The sequence below is a fragment of the Rhinolophus sinicus genome, chromosome 2 (assembly GCF_057876585.1).
Source record: "Rhinolophus sinicus isolate RSI-liver-muscle chromosome 2, RSI-T2T, whole genome shotgun sequence".
NCBI classification, from domain to species: domain Eukaryota; kingdom Metazoa; phylum Chordata; class Mammalia; order Chiroptera; family Rhinolophidae; genus Rhinolophus; species Rhinolophus sinicus.
Genome location: NC_142502.1, coordinates 171,705,926 through 171,721,557, shown reverse-complemented (window position 1 = coordinate 171,721,557; position 15,632 = coordinate 171,705,926). Strand labels below are relative to the sequence as shown.

The following is a 15,632-nucleotide window of genomic DNA, read 5'->3' as shown; positions in this document are numbered from 1 at the left end:
TGAAATAATGTGTAAAAGAGCATATGGAGTGTGTGTGTATGTGTGTATGAAAGAATAAAAACCAAATACTTGTGCACCCATGACTCACCTTAAGAATAGAACATTGCTAGAATATTAGAAGCTCATAGTATAGTTTCCTACTTAGAGCCCCCTCCCAAATGATTCCACAAATAATCATTTTCTTGCTTTTATTCCATGTATATCCCTCTAAGTAATATATTATTTGGTCTTTCATGTTTTTGAACTACATATGAAAGAATCGTGTACTATTCTTCTATAACTTCCTTTTGCTTTATAACATTATTTTGAGATTCATATGGACATGTGTGTAACTATAATTCATTTGCATTGCAGACTATTGTTACTTACATACTTGGATTTTTTCCTACCATCTTGTTATGTACTTTCTGTATGTCCCATTTTTTCTGTGTCTTCCTCCCCTTCATTTTCATCTTCTTTTTGGTTGAGGTTTTTTCATGTTTATTTTTGGCACCTTTTTTTCTCTACTTGTTTATAAATTATGCAGTCTGTTCTTTTAGCAATTATCCTAGTTATTTTTAATCACAACAACCTTAACCATTTTAACTACAATCATCCCCTTTCCCAACTTTTATTCTTTTGTTTTGCAATTCTATTGTTCTATCTGATGCCCTCCAAAAAGTTAGGCAATTATTATTCTTGTTTTATACATTCAACATTTGTTCAGATTTACCCACATGTTTATATCTTTGCTTCCCATTCCTTCTTGCATCTCAAACCTTCCACTTAGGTTCGTTTGCCTTCTTTCTGACTGCTTTCAATACCTCCTTTTTTTTATGTTTGTTAATTCCAGTATTTTCAGACTTCAGAGTCTGTTTCTGCTCATGGTGTCTTAAGTCTTTTATAAATTTTTTTTTATTGTAAGTTGCCTATTTTTGTTGGAAAGTTATCTATGGGGCTTGCATTGTTTCCAGTGGGAAATCTACTCCATATTTATCTCTTTTCCCATGTTATTTAATGTGAGTTTTTTTTTCTCCAATTGATTTTAAGATTTTCTCTTTATCATTGGTTTTGAGCAATTTGGTTATGATGTCCTTGGTGCTTTTGGGGTTCAAGGAGATCTTTGTGGGGTTTATAGTTTTCATCAAATTTTAAAAATTTTTAGCCATTTATTTCTTCAAATATTTTTTCTGTTCACCTGCCACCTTTTAGGGACTCCAATTTCGCCTTTACTAGGCTGCTTGAAGTTGTCTCACAGCTCATTGATGCTCTGTTTATTATTTTTGTTTATTTTGGATAGTTTCTACTGTTACAAGGATATCTTCAATGCACAAATCTTTTCTTCGAGAATACTTAATCTCCTATTAATCTTTTTCATCTTACACATAGTTTTCATCTCTAGAAGTACACTTTCAACGTGTCTACTTATTTTTTTGAACATCTGGAATAGTTACAAGTGGTTTAATGTTTTTGTTTCTTCTACCATGAGGGTCAGTTTTGATTAATTGATTATTTCCTTATTATGGGTTGTGTTTTCCTGCTTCTGTGCATGCCTGATCCCTTTCAAGTATTTGTCAGGATACTGATTTCCATTTGTGTCTGAGGAAACTACCTGATTGTGGGGAAAGACCATAGGAAAGGATTAGAGGAAATAGTGCCTAACATTCACCCAGGGCAGGAAATAGTGTCTGTCCCCACTACCCAGACAGAAAAAACTCTTCATTTGCAGGATATTGAATAGAGTACTCAGGAAGGTCTTGCCTCAGTAGTAGGGACCCATTAGCCCCAGACTGAACATTGCTCTAGATCCACGTAACAAATTATAAAAGTGAGACCTGAAAGGATCAGACTTAACTGCATCCCAGAACAGAGCTCAAGGTTTATAGGAATACAAAAATATTCAGAACTCAACAAGGTAAACTTCACTGTATCTCTATTTTTGATCTATTCTTTCATTATGAGTAAGGTTGACATCTTTTATGTATTTATAAGTGATTTGTATTTTGTTTTTGAGTGGTTGGTTTTCTTTGTTAGGTATCTGGCTAACACAGTTGAAGAAGATGAAGAAGAATCCAAATATGAAATTTTTCCATGGGCTTTAGGGAAAAACTGGAGAAAATTGTTCCCTAATTTCTTAAAGTTAAGGGACGAACTCTGGGATAGAATTGACTATAGGGCTATTGTAAGCAGGCGATGCTGTGAGGAGGTAAGATTTTAAAATACTTTATATAATGTGATATATGTCTTCTGTTCATATAATTTTCCTTGTCTTGTTTTTTAATGTGCTTCTAACATTTTATTTTTTGTACATGTAAGGGTAGACCATTAGTCTTGATGGTTACCATGAATACAACTTGTGTATTGCAATGTTGATGTTTTAATTTTTATAACACAATAATTTTAAATTGTCGTTTCTGTTTTTCAGAGCAGTCTACTTCTATAGTAAGTATTTTCATTTTAGTGTGTTTCTCTTGTCTAAAGCTCACCAATACATAGGAAAAGGATAGTGTGCACATTTCCAGATACCTTATGGTAATATTACTCGATTTGATTAATAATTTCCATTAAATAAAGTATATGAAATGTCAAGTTCCCAAGTTATACCATGTGAATGGCATGGTATAAAATTTAAATAAATTTAAATATGTTTAAAAACCATACCTCTTCACACAGAATACATAAAGTGGGTTTCTTTGATGTAAGATTCTGTTAATATAAAGCAGAAAGACACTAAGAATTTAAAAATTGGTTATTTTATCTAATGTTCTGGTTTTCAATAAAGAAGAAAGTTAATGTTTTAAACTAAAGAAAAGTCCTAGTAGAGTAGAAATTAAATGGAAGGCAGTGATCACTGTAAGCCAGTACTAGGTCAGAAAAGTTTGGTGAATGTCAACTAGGTAATGCTATAATTAAATGAAGTCATATCCAGTTAAATGATTGTAGGCCAAAAGAGACAGTAGATTAGTGTCAAACCTCAGGGAGAACTTTAGGGATGTGTCAAAAAACTCTGTCCAGAACTAACCGTGTTAATTATATTTATTAATGAGCTAAAGATATAGCAAGTATACATATTTGTGGATTAAATTAGGAGGATTGTTGAATGTTGTGGAAAATGCAAGGATTCAGAGATAACTTAGAAAACTACAGCAGGCCAAGTCTTTATAAGATTAAATTCAATAGAAAATTATGAAAAATTAGGTGTGTAAATCCCCTCTAATTTAATGATCCTCGTTAAAGAATTTAAATGACTCATTTCAATTACAGGGCATTGAAAGTGTCCTATATTTTTATTTTTTGTCACTACCTCCTCATCAAGATGGGTAATTTGTGCACCTGTTGCCATCCTTGGACATGATAGTCCAAGCAAAGCCTTATTTGAACATTCTGATTTTTTCCAAGTAAATGCTTCAAGCCCCATGGGATATTCAGCTAAGAACATAGAGGGCCACCAGAGGCAAGAGGCCGGGTCAGGCAGTGCTCACTTCGCGGCAGACTGCCCACCTACTCCTAAGATACAACAGCTGGCGTTTTTTAACTGCAACAACTTTAATTTACACTATTGGAGCTGGAATTACCTCAGTTGCTGGCATGAGACTATTAAAGAGCCAGAGAATGGAGTGACTTAATGGTGTATGTGTAAAAGACTAAAATGCTTTAGACAACTATAAACCCAGTGTCTAATAGAATTTACAGAAAAGTTGTCTTTCAAGGATTTAACACTGAGAACTAACAGATCTGTCCACCAATTTCAGATCTGCATATCAAATTTCTTACTCATATTTCATTACCTAGTAGATACTACAAATTTAACATGCCAAAAATGGAATTTCGATCTCCCCACATAGACTTCCAAACCTGCTCCTCCAGCAAACTTCCATGTGTTAATAAATGGTTAACTTCATCCTTCTAGTTGTTCAGGCCAAAAAGCTGTCACCCTAGCTAGACTTTTCTTTTTCTCATATCCATATCTTTAAAAAATATCCAGCATCCTACCATTTCTCACCTCCTCCACCACTAAATCCTACTTCGGTTGTCATCTCTTGCCTCAATTATTGCCGTAACCTTCCAAAAAGTCTCTCTTGTAATCTTTCTTACCTATATAGCAACCAGAATAAATGTTTTGGAAAGTATATCAAATTATGACTCCTCTATTCAAAAGCCTTGAGGCTTCCCATTTCACACAGAGTAAAAGGTAAATCCTTATCATGGGTCTACATGGTCTGCCAACTCTCCTCTCCTCTGACTTCCATCTCTCATCCTTGCTCACTAGCCACACTGGCCTCCTTGCTGTTCCTCAGACACACCAAAGGCACTCCCACCTCAGGGTCTTTGTACTTGTCATTTCCATTATTTGGAATGCTTTGCCCCCAGATATTAGTATGTTTTACTTCCTCACTTCATTCAGGACTACTTAAATGTCACCTCAGAGAAACCTTTCCTTACCACTCTATTTCGAGTAGTATCTCCATCAATGGAATAAAATAGAAAAATCTAGAAATAAACTCTCATGTTTATGTTCGATTGAATTTTTGACAAGGGTGCCAAGAAAATTCAATGGGGAAAGAATAGTCTTTTCAACAAATGGTACTGGGACAACTGGATATCCACATGCAAAAGAATGCAGTTGGACCCCTACTTTAAAACATATGTAAAAACTAACTCAAAACGGATCAAAGACTTAAATGTAAGACTAAAAATGACAAAACTTAGAAGAAAACACAGGTGAATTCTTCATGACCTTGGGTTAGGTTTCTTAGATATGATACCAAAAGCACAAGCAACGAAAGAAAATATAAAGTGAACATCATCAAAGTTTAAAACTCTTGTCCATCAAAGGACACCATAAAAAATGTGAAGACAACCTACAAAATGGGAGAAAATTTTGCAAATCACCTGTCTGATAAAGAACTTGTATCTAGAATGCATGAAGAGGTCTTGTGACTAAATAATAAAAAGACAACCTAATTTAAAAATGTGCAATGAATCTCAATACGCATTTCTCCAAAGAAGATATACAAATGGACAAAAAAAAAAAAAAAAAAATACATAAAAAGAGCTAAACATCATTAGCCTTAGAGAAATGCAAAATCAAAACAACAACAATATATCACTTCACATCCGCTAGGATGGCTATAATAAAACAGATAATAACAAGTGTTGACAAGAATGTGGAGAAATTCAAACCCTCATACATTTCTCTTGGGAATTTAAAATGGTGTAATTGCTTTGGAAAACAGTCTGACAGTTCCTCAAAAAGCTAAACAGAGTTCTATATGACCCAGCAATTCCACTCCTAGTTATAGAGTTAAATGAAAACTATGTCCACAAATAGTCTTGTGTACAAATGTTCACAGCATTATTTATAATAGACAAAGAGTGGAAACAACCCAAATGTCCAGCAACTAATAAATGGATAAACAAAATATGATCTATCCATTCAATGATATGTTACTTGGCAATTAAAAGGAATAAAGTACGAATGCATGCTACAATATGGATGAAACATAAAAACGTTACGCTAAGTGAGAGAAGCCAGCCACAAAGGACCACACCTTGTATGATTCCATTTATATTAACTGTCCAGAATAGACAAATCCAAAGAGATAAAAAGATTGCTGGGGCTGAGGGAGGGAGGGATGAGATGTGACTGCTTTCTTTATGGAATGATGAAAATATTCTAAAATTGACTATGACAATGGTTGTGCGACTCAGAATATACTAAAAGCTGTTAAATTGTACACTTTAAATGGATGAATTGTACGGTATTTGAGTTATATCTCAATAAAGCTGTTAACATAACAAGTACTTCCCACTATTACTCTGTATTCCTTTTCCCGGTTTTCTTCATAGCACTGAACTACCATATGACATACTCCGTTTTATCTGTTTATCTTGCTAATGTCTACTCCCCCTACTCGAGTATAAACTCCAAGACGGAGGGTCTTTATTTTGTTCTTATTGTATGTATCTCCAGTGCCTAGAACAGTGTCTAGAATATAGTAGATACTTAGCAAACATTGCTAACTGAGAGAATGAATGGAACTTAAGACTTCCAATTATTTTTCATACCTGCTTATTCATGAAATAGAATAAAAAACCCTTTAAAACATTTCTTTACTGAGATCCCTTAGCACTGCCGAAGCTTATCGATCTGCCACTAGATTGATAGTGACAGATCAATAAGCTTACTTGAATCATGTTGGTGTATAGGAAAGGAAACTACTTAGTAAGATTTAAGTATTCATTTAACACCTAAATTATAAGACACCAAGTTCAGTGTTATAGGGGGTTTTAATAAAGAAGTAGATCATCCTTGCCCTGAAATTTTCTGCATTAAAGTGTCAAGACATGCTTAGAAATTTAGTTAAGTATTCTATGCATTTCTTATTGAGAGCCTGGTGCTGGCATACTGCCATCCCATTTCTTTAGTCTCATACCCTAAAATTAACCAAAGTTATGGTAGTAGCTACAAACTGGTTTACAATAATAATATGCTACATTTGCATTGTACTTTGTAAATTTATAAATACTTTTATATATCTGCACAAAAATGTCTGTGAGGGTTGTAGCATTCTCATTTTGTAGCTGATGCAACTGAGGACTAACCGATTGAGATTTACTCGATCTTTCATCAATTAAGTGGCAGTGTCAGCACTTGACTTCACATCTGATGACTTCCCAGTGTTCTGTTTTCTCTGATATCTAGCCTCTACCTCTCATTGATTAGTTTAGAAAATGCATTTGTATCTGTTGTTATTTTATCTCAGGAATTAAATAGAATAAGTATGCTGTCGACACGTTTTACAGATGAAGAAACTGGTGTAGAAAGGTTGCAACTTGTCCATGATCATTCAGTTAATAAGTGGCAAGGTCAGCTAGTACTTAAATTTGGCACACTTTTGATTATACACCACTGTCAGAAGAACTTATTCTCTCCTTTAAGATAATATGAATTTTGTAATTTGTCCCCTATTGTATAAATCCTGGCTACTGCAGAGAAGCTAAGAGTCAGGTTTTATCCTTAACCACATTAACTCGGTTATCCTTCGTTATTGGCATGTCTGCTTTCCCCTTTTAGCTGTATTTTCCCTTTTGGGTCCTAGTTTAATGAAAATAAAGTTTTTCATTTGCTCTTTTTGTCAGCTGCCTCAAATCCTTTTTTGGAAAGAGATGAGGTATGATTAAATTGAAAAAATGTGTGTAGGGCTTTTCCAAAAAAGAATAAAGACTATTTCAACCTACTTATTCTGATCTTATAATCTTCTACAACCAGCTTACCTTTTTGGACATCAGCTCTGAGGTGGAATTTATTTAGGTTGGTGATAGCTTATTTTCTAGATTGGTTCACTGGTTATGGAGAATGCCAAATCTGATAAGAAAGAGTTAGACTCCAATTCCAGCCCCTTTATCCATCATGGAGCATAGCAATTTTATGAAGAGGAAGCTTTATTATTGTTTGTACTCGGGCCCAGATGACACAATATCTTCATAGCTGATTTCTCTGTCAGCTACTACTTGATTCTGGATTAGGAATTTACAGAGCAGTGATGTGATATATGCAATGTTTTGTTCAAAACAGAGAGGTGTGTGAGAGACTTCATGCCCAGAGAGGGCTTTCAGTAGAATAGGTTGCATGCACCAAAAGATATAACTGAGTTATAGACACTTACATGCTAAAAATCCTAATACAGAATGAACGATAAAACAAGAAAATCTGAAAGCTGGAGTTTTTAGAAAGGTGGGACTTATGCTGGGCATTAAAGGAAAGGTAATACTAAGACAAAGGGAGAGGACGTTCCAGACATGAAATATATTCAAGTGTTGAGAAAAATAATAGTAGATAAATATGGAAAGAATAAAAAATTCTGATATTCAACTTTCTCACCTTAAGTAGCTCTGAAGCTAGTTTTATACTGTTATAAATATGTTTGTAGTTAGAGTTAAAACTTTTATTTACTTCTACCTTTTTAAAGATATATAACTTTATTACATGTCTTTAGTTGAAAAGTTTTTTGAAGGATTTAAGAAGTGGATTGTAAAAAAAGTTCAATCCTAAAATATACTTTAAAAAATTAGCATAGCTAGTATTCTTTATGCCATTATCTTGGGGGCGGCCACAGTAACCCTATTTTCTGAGGGGACTGGTCTTAATCTGGGGATTTTAAGAAGGTTGTCATTTTTAATAGCAAAAGCCTTTTTTCTTCCCAAACAAAATTTTATACACAATCCCCCAAATTATCTTTCCTTAGTCCCTCCTAGGATACCTCCAATATAGTCCATGAAACCTTAGGGCTCCTCAAAACAGTTCACTGGTCTAGGCAATTAATAAGGCACCGTCTAACTCTTAAATTCTATAATTCTCATTTATTTTGGGTCACTGATAACTGCAGCTAAACATTTTTGCTTAGAAGTAGCAGTGTAAAATTCTGCTTAGAAGTTTTAGACTATCATGAGGTCAGCATGTAGGTCCACTTCCCTAGCTTGACTTCTTAAGTGGCTATCATTTGTCAGGTGTTTACTACGAGTATGTGATAAGGATTTTACACCTATCTAACCCTCAGAACTCCTATGAAGCAGATAGTATCCCCATTTTAGATATGAAGGAATTGAGCCTCAGAAAGGTTAAGTAACTTGCCCAGTATCAAACAGCTAGCAAGTGCCAGAATAAGAAACTAAACCTATCGTGACTCTAAAGGCAGTGTTTTATCTAACAAACCTTAGACAACAGTGCCTGACATGTAGTGAGGAATCTTAAGAGCTTTATAAATAATTCTTTAATTCTCACAACAACCCTCTAAAATAGACAGTAATTCTCTCCATGTTACAGATGAGAAAACTGAGGAACAGGGAGGTTAAGTAACTTAACCTGTCTTCTTACAATATCCCTTGCCATAATTGCCAATGTTTTAAGATTAGCCTAACATACATGGTTGGAAACCTCAATTAAAAGTATTATTTTCAGCCCATTATATTCCAAAGTTAATAATTATGTATTGTTTGGGGCTAACTTTCCCGAACTTAGAATATTCAGAATTGAAAAAACATGGAAGGTGGCTTCAGTCCTGTTCCTATTTGAAATTATTTAAATATGTTGTTAATTATTGTCTTAAGGATCCAAGCAATGAATCAGTTCTTTATTGGTGATACTGCCTGATGTTATCTGGAGATGCTTTTTTTTTTTTTTTTGACATCTGTAACTTAGATTTTTCGATCTAGTTTTATTAGAGATTGCTGTTCTTGAGTTATAATGTTTGTACTTAATTTTACTAAATTTAAAAGACTTCTTAAAATTCTAAAAGAAATCTTTTCCACGATAGGTTATGGCCATTGCTCCAACCCATTATATATGGCAACGAGAACGCTCTGTGCATCACAGTGGAGCTGTCAGAAACTACAACAGAGATGAAGTGCAACTGCCCCGGGGACCTAGTCGCACACCGGTAGATTGTTCCCTCTGTGGTAAAAAAGGAAGATACATTAGACTGGGATTGTCTTCATCTTCTTCATCCAGTGACACAGTAGAGGTGATGGAAACACATTCTCAGGAATCACATAACTCGTTCTTAGTGGACATAACAGTTGATCCTTCTCAAGCATATAGCAATTCTCAAGGTACGATGTAGTGGTATGTCCAAATTAGATTTATGCAAGCTATTAATAAATCCAAGTTAGTTATTGGCCTATAGTCTGTCCTTACTGGCTGGGATGCATAATAATTTTTGTGCTACAACAATATGTGTTAAATTAATATTGAAAGTTTTCCCCTTTTCAGTTACTACCTTTTGTCTTGTGTTACTGTTTTGTGGTAGCTTACCTAAACTTAATGTGATTTATGTTAAAGTGAAACCTTAATCACCATGGGGCTGAAGGATTTTAAGTATTAAGTATTTTCAGAGCCTGAACGATTTTCTTTGAAATGTTTATTTTATTCAAAAGAAGTTTTAAAAGGAAAATAAATTTACTTGTAATCTCATCATCTAGTTTTATCAGTGATTAACTATTGGTTTTCTTCTATACACTTTTTAAAATTGAGATATAATTGACATATAACATTGTATTAGTTTTAGGTGTACAACATAATGGTTACTACAATAAGTTTAGTTAACTTATCACCACAGGTACAATTTTTTTCTTGTGATGAGAACTTTTAATATCTACCCTCTTAGCAACTTGCAAATATACAATACAGTATTGTTAACTGTAGTCATCAGGCTGTACATTACATTTCCAAGACTTATTTATCTTATAATCGGAAGTCTGTACCTTTTGCCCACCTTCATCTATTTTGCTTAACCCCCAACCCTAGCCTCTGGAAACCACCAATAGGTTCTTTGTATCAATACGTTTGGTTTTGGTTTTTTTTTTTTTTTAGATTCCACATATAACACAGTTTTTGTGTTTCTCTGTCTGACTTACATCACTTAGCATAATGCCCTCAAGCTCCATTCATGTTGTCTAAAATGACAGGATTTCCTTTTTTTTCATGGCTGAATGATATTCTATTATATATACATATATGCCACATTTTCTTTATCCATTTGTCTGTCGATGGACACAGATTGTTTCCGTGTCTATTTACTATTGTAAATAATACGGCAATGAATGTGGGAGTGCAGTTGTCTTTTCAAAATAGTGATTTTGTTTCCTTCCGGTAAATACCCAGAAGTGGGATTGCTGGATCATATGGTAGTTCTATTTTTAATTTTTTGAGAGCCTCCATACTGTTTTCTATAGTGGCTGCACCAATTTACATGACCACCAACAGTGTACAAGGGTTCCCTTTTCTCCACATCCTCACCAACACTTGTTATTTCTTGTCTTTTTTTTTTTTTTACAGTGAAAAAATTTTATATTTAGAATTAGCCAGTTGGACTCAGTTTAGATGATCCCCATTTTGTTGGCAACATCCAAAGCATCATAGTCAGGAGCCAGGGGAACACATGCCTTCTTTCCATCAGGCCCGATCAGGGTGCTGACCTTGGCCACGTCAATGTCATAGAGCGTCTTCCCAGCCTGTTTGATCTGCTGCTTGTTGGCCTTGACACCCACAGGAAACACAGGTGTATGTTGTCTTCTATCTCCTTCTGGCTGACTCGGTAGTTAGGGGAACTTGTTGATGGCACAGTGGTCAAGCTTGTTTCTCCTGGGGGTGCTCTTCCGAGGGTACTTGGGCTGCCTTTTGAGCCGCAGTGTCTTGGGCCTTCGGAAGGTGGATGACCTGTGGGTCTTCTTTTTCCCGTGGTTGTGGATGCCTTTCAGCACTGCTTTCTTTGCCTTGGAAGCCTTTGCTTTGGCTTCTGCTTTGGGAGGAGAGGGGCTTCCTTCTTTCCTTTCAGTGCCATCTTCATGAAAAGAATTTATCTTTTTAATAATAATCATTTAACAGGTGTGAGATATCCCATTGTTGTTTTGATTTGTATTTCCCTGATAATTAGTGATGTTGAATCACTTTTCATGTATCTGCTGTCCATTTGTATGTCTTCTTTGAAAAAATGTTCATTTCCTCTGCCCATTTTTTAATTGGATTTTTTTTCTATTGAGAGTTATATGAGTTCTTTTATATATTTTGGATATTAACCCCTTATCAGATAGATATATGATTTGCAAGTATTTTCCCCCATTCCATAGGTTGCCTTCTCACTTTGCTGAAGGTTTCCTTTGCTGTTACAGAAGCTTTTTAGTTTGATGTCCCACTGTTTGTTTTTGCTTTTTTTGTCTTTGATTTTGGTGTCGAATTCCTTATTGGTTCACTCACATTTGAAGGTAAAATAGGGTCTACAACAGGCTGAATAAGAATTGCCTTTTAGCATCCCTCCCCTTTCCTAGCTCCTTTTATCTACTTTTTGATCCTTATAATAGGTGTATTTACAAGGCGTTTAAAATGTTCCCAGCAATGTGTTAAGCATTTCACATTATAATCTTATTTAATATTCACAGCCAACTCTAAGGTAAATACTATTATCTCCACTTTGCAGATAAGGAAACTGAGGCTTGGAAAGGTTAAATAATTTGCCTAAGGCGGTGGAGTGACATTTGAACTCAGGTCTGACTCTAGACACTATATAGCCTCAATTCCTAACTATTGTGCTCTACTGACCCCTTTGATGAAATCCTGCCTTTGGTGGTGAAAATCAGCTGCCACACAAGTCTTCCAGCAGACTACTAAGGATTAAGGAGGTGGTGAAAGAATTAAGAACCAAGTCCCTGATGAAAATTATATGGAGTGAATTGGGAGAGAATGTCAACCACAATTTGAATAGATATTTAAAGAAAGCAGAACAGAAGGTTTATATTTTATTCAGACTAGCTTCTGTAGATATCAAGAGTAGTAACCGTATATATTTTATGCTTTGATATCGCAACAGGAAATCAGAATGCACCAAGGGAGTAAGGGGCTCTGCCATTCAGCTTGCTTTGGGAAAACAAAAACAAAACAAAAAACAGGTCTTTGAGAGATGCTGGAGGAAAAGTGTGGCACCTGATTTCGGGGAGTTGCAGATGGAACTGTGCTTTCATCCTGTCACTGTCTGAAAGCCCTGAAGCCCTGGTTTAGGATATAAGGTTCAATACAGGAAGGAACAAGTATTTACTCGTTAACTGTTTTATTCAGAGTGTGAACCCAAGGTTAAATAAGACCTTCTGTTTCAGGATGACAGAGGGTAGGCAATACAAAGAAAAATTATTGATCATACACTTGGCCAGTAAACAGTTACATTCATTTTTCTGTCAGTAGGCTTAACAAGGGAGTGAGCTATTTGGGGGAAGAAGCGGGGAAGGCGATTTAAGGGTAACACAATGTTATCAGGAAAAGTAGTGAGTCTCACTGCCTCAGCTGCTGCTGATTCCCCGTAGTGACCTCTGCTGGCAAAATTTTCTTCCTCCCATGCACATAAGGCGTTTGGAATCCCCTAACAGTTTGTGGTTGCAGAACACTCAATTCAGCATTCTCTAGGAGACACACAGAGAACTGAGGCTCTGCTCCCGAATTTTAGGCTAAAACTTAGCAATAGATGGTTATCAATGCTTCCATCTTTCTTTGAAACACAAGTAAGCAACTTCAAAAAATAAGTTTTACCTAAACATGTTTATGACATTTATTAAGAACAAAATGTTTTTCATTTTGACAAGGTTGGGGGGAGGTCATGAGCATTCTTTGCAAATTGATATACATCACAATCAAAAGTCATGTACTAGGCATTTTACAGAGGTAGTCTCATTTAACACCTGACACCCCCCCACCATAAATCTTGAAGTGACTTTATGACACTCATTTTACTGATGAAGAAAACTCAGAAGTCATAGTTGCAAGGTAAAACAACAGCAACAACAAAAACAGATGGGAACCCAGTTCTATCTGAATACACTGCACATTTTTATACTAACTGAACTAGTTGACCTTTGAACATGGCTTTGAATTGCATGGATCCACTTATATACGGATTTTTTTTCCGATAAATACAATAAATGTATTTTCCTTATGATTTCCTTAACATTTTATTTTCTCTAGCTTATTTTAAGGCAGTATATAATACATATAAACATACAAAATATGTGTGAATTGACTGTTTATGTTATCGGTAAGGCTTCCAGTCAACAGCAAGCCATTCGTACAGTTGGCCATCTGTATCCACCAGTTCCCAACCCGAGAGCAAAATTACTGTTTAATCCACAGTTGAATCATGGATGTGAAACCTGCAGATACAAACGGCCAACTGTAGTTCAGTTTTTGGGAAATCAAAAGTTATACATGGATTTTCAACTGTATGGGGGGGGGGTCAGCATCCCTAATCCCCCATTGTTTGAGGGTCAATTGTACATTGTTTCTCTTTACCTTATGCTGTCTTAAGGCCTTATGACACCTAGGCTAGTCCATCTGAAACATGAATATGTATTATTATGTATCACCTGAGGCCTCCTCAGATTTTAGAGTAAAACCAAGGGAAAAAAAACAGTATACCAAACCTTAGTCTTGGGTCTTATAAGGCAGTCATAGGTCATTCTGTTATATAATCCAAAACCAAATAATAAATCCTTCTCTGAACTTTCTTATTTTTGTCATTACCACTGTTCTAGTCATCCAGGTTTAAAATCCTTACATTTAATGAAGGAATAATCAGGGCTTATAAATTAATGTGATAAGGGCAATGCTAATTAAATGATCAATGTTTAGGAGCACAAAAGATTCCAGAATTAATTCTTTGGGTAAGAGACTTGGTGAAGGCTTTTCAGAGAAAGTATATGAGCTGGCCATTGACTGAGTCCTGTTTTGCCCAGAGAATTAAGAGAAAGGACTTCTGAATAGCAGATAAAAGTTTGAAAATATATAGCTTCTCTCCTATTATATCCAATAAGTTACCAGCTTATCTCATTCTTCCTTTACAATATTTCTTTTACATCTGCCCGTTTTCCTCACCTCATAGTCGTATATTATTACTGATCACCTCATAGTTGCATAAGTTGCATACTATGTGTTACCATGAAATTTCTTTTTTTTTTAAGTTTTTGTTGTTGTTGTTGTTGTTGTTTTGTTTTGTTGGGGAATATTGGGGAACAGTGTGTTTCTCCAGGGCTCATCAGCTCCAAGTAGTTGTCTTTCAATCTAGTTGTGGAGGGTGCAGCTCAGCTCCAAGTCCAGTTGCTGTTTTCAATCTTTAGTTGCAGGGGGCGCAGCCCACCATTCCATGCGGGAATTGAACTGGCAACCTTGTTGTTGGGAGCTAGTGCTCTAACTGAGCCAACTGGCTGACCCCCAGAAAGATCAGCGGCAGCTCATTGTCTTCAATCTAATTGTGGAGGGCACAGCTCACTGGCCCATGTGGGAATCGAACCAGCAGCCCTGTTGTTCAGAGCTCACCCTCTAGCCAACTGAGCCATCCGGCTGCCCCCTGAAATTTCTGATTTAATAGTTTTGTCCTTCCTTTAAATACTCATAGGTACCACTAACAGCCTAACTTTTTAAAAAAATCTCCTTTTACATGACCATGGAACCTCAGAAGCTCCCTATTACCTCTGAAGTATAAAGTTCAAACTTAAAGTCTTACACAATCCAAGAGCTATATACCTAAATTTTACCTTAGAATAACCAAGCAAGACGAAATAATACATGATTCAGTTTAGGCTTAAACCCATCAGCAAACTTATCTTGACCATTTACTGGGTGGAAAAGGCAGGGCCTCTGGAAGGTACTGGGAAGACAGTTGTGAGTCATTTACAAATCTCTAGGAGTTTATAGTATGGTAAGTGAGAGCCAAGACATGAACATAGAAAGCTAACTTTAGAAGAAGGTATCTGTCTCATAAGCCAGACTGTAAACATGCTTAGTGTTCGATGGAGATGGAGAAAGCTTAAGCTGGACTTTGAGTAACTATATAAATAAATGCTTATTCACTTATGTAGTTTGGTTTTCAACTCAACTTAAAGTTAGAATGGACATTGTTAGAAAGGCCTTGTTCAATTCAACGTCTAATAATACTAAGCACAGTGTACTGAACAGAAACTATTCTACATGAAATAGGAGTAGAAGGCACAACCTTTCTTTGCTCTTAAGCCAGTCCCTTCTCCAAGGAGTACAATTAAGGCCTGCATGCAAAACAATAAATGAAGGACAGAATTTCACTCATAGTTAAATAGAAGAGCAGAAGAAAAGGGAGTAT

At 35.6% G+C, this 15,632-nt stretch overlaps 1 protein-coding gene across 3 annotated transcripts in view; it reads left to right on the top strand.

The window, feature by feature from the left end:
* SPDYA (speedy/RINGO cell cycle regulator family member A) overlaps nt 1–15,632 on the top strand; it is a 30,075-nt gene that overhangs the window by 13,281 nt on the left and 1,162 nt on the right. For all 3 annotated transcript variants that reach the window (XM_074331835.2, XM_074331836.2, XM_074331837.2), the window contains 2 exons: nt 2,014–2,185; nt 9,297–9,591. In XM_074331835.2, the coding sequence (XP_074187936.1) occupies nt 2,014–2,185; nt 9,297–9,591 (467 nt within the window). The remainder of the gene's footprint in view (nt 1–2,013; nt 2,186–9,296; nt 9,592–15,632) is intronic.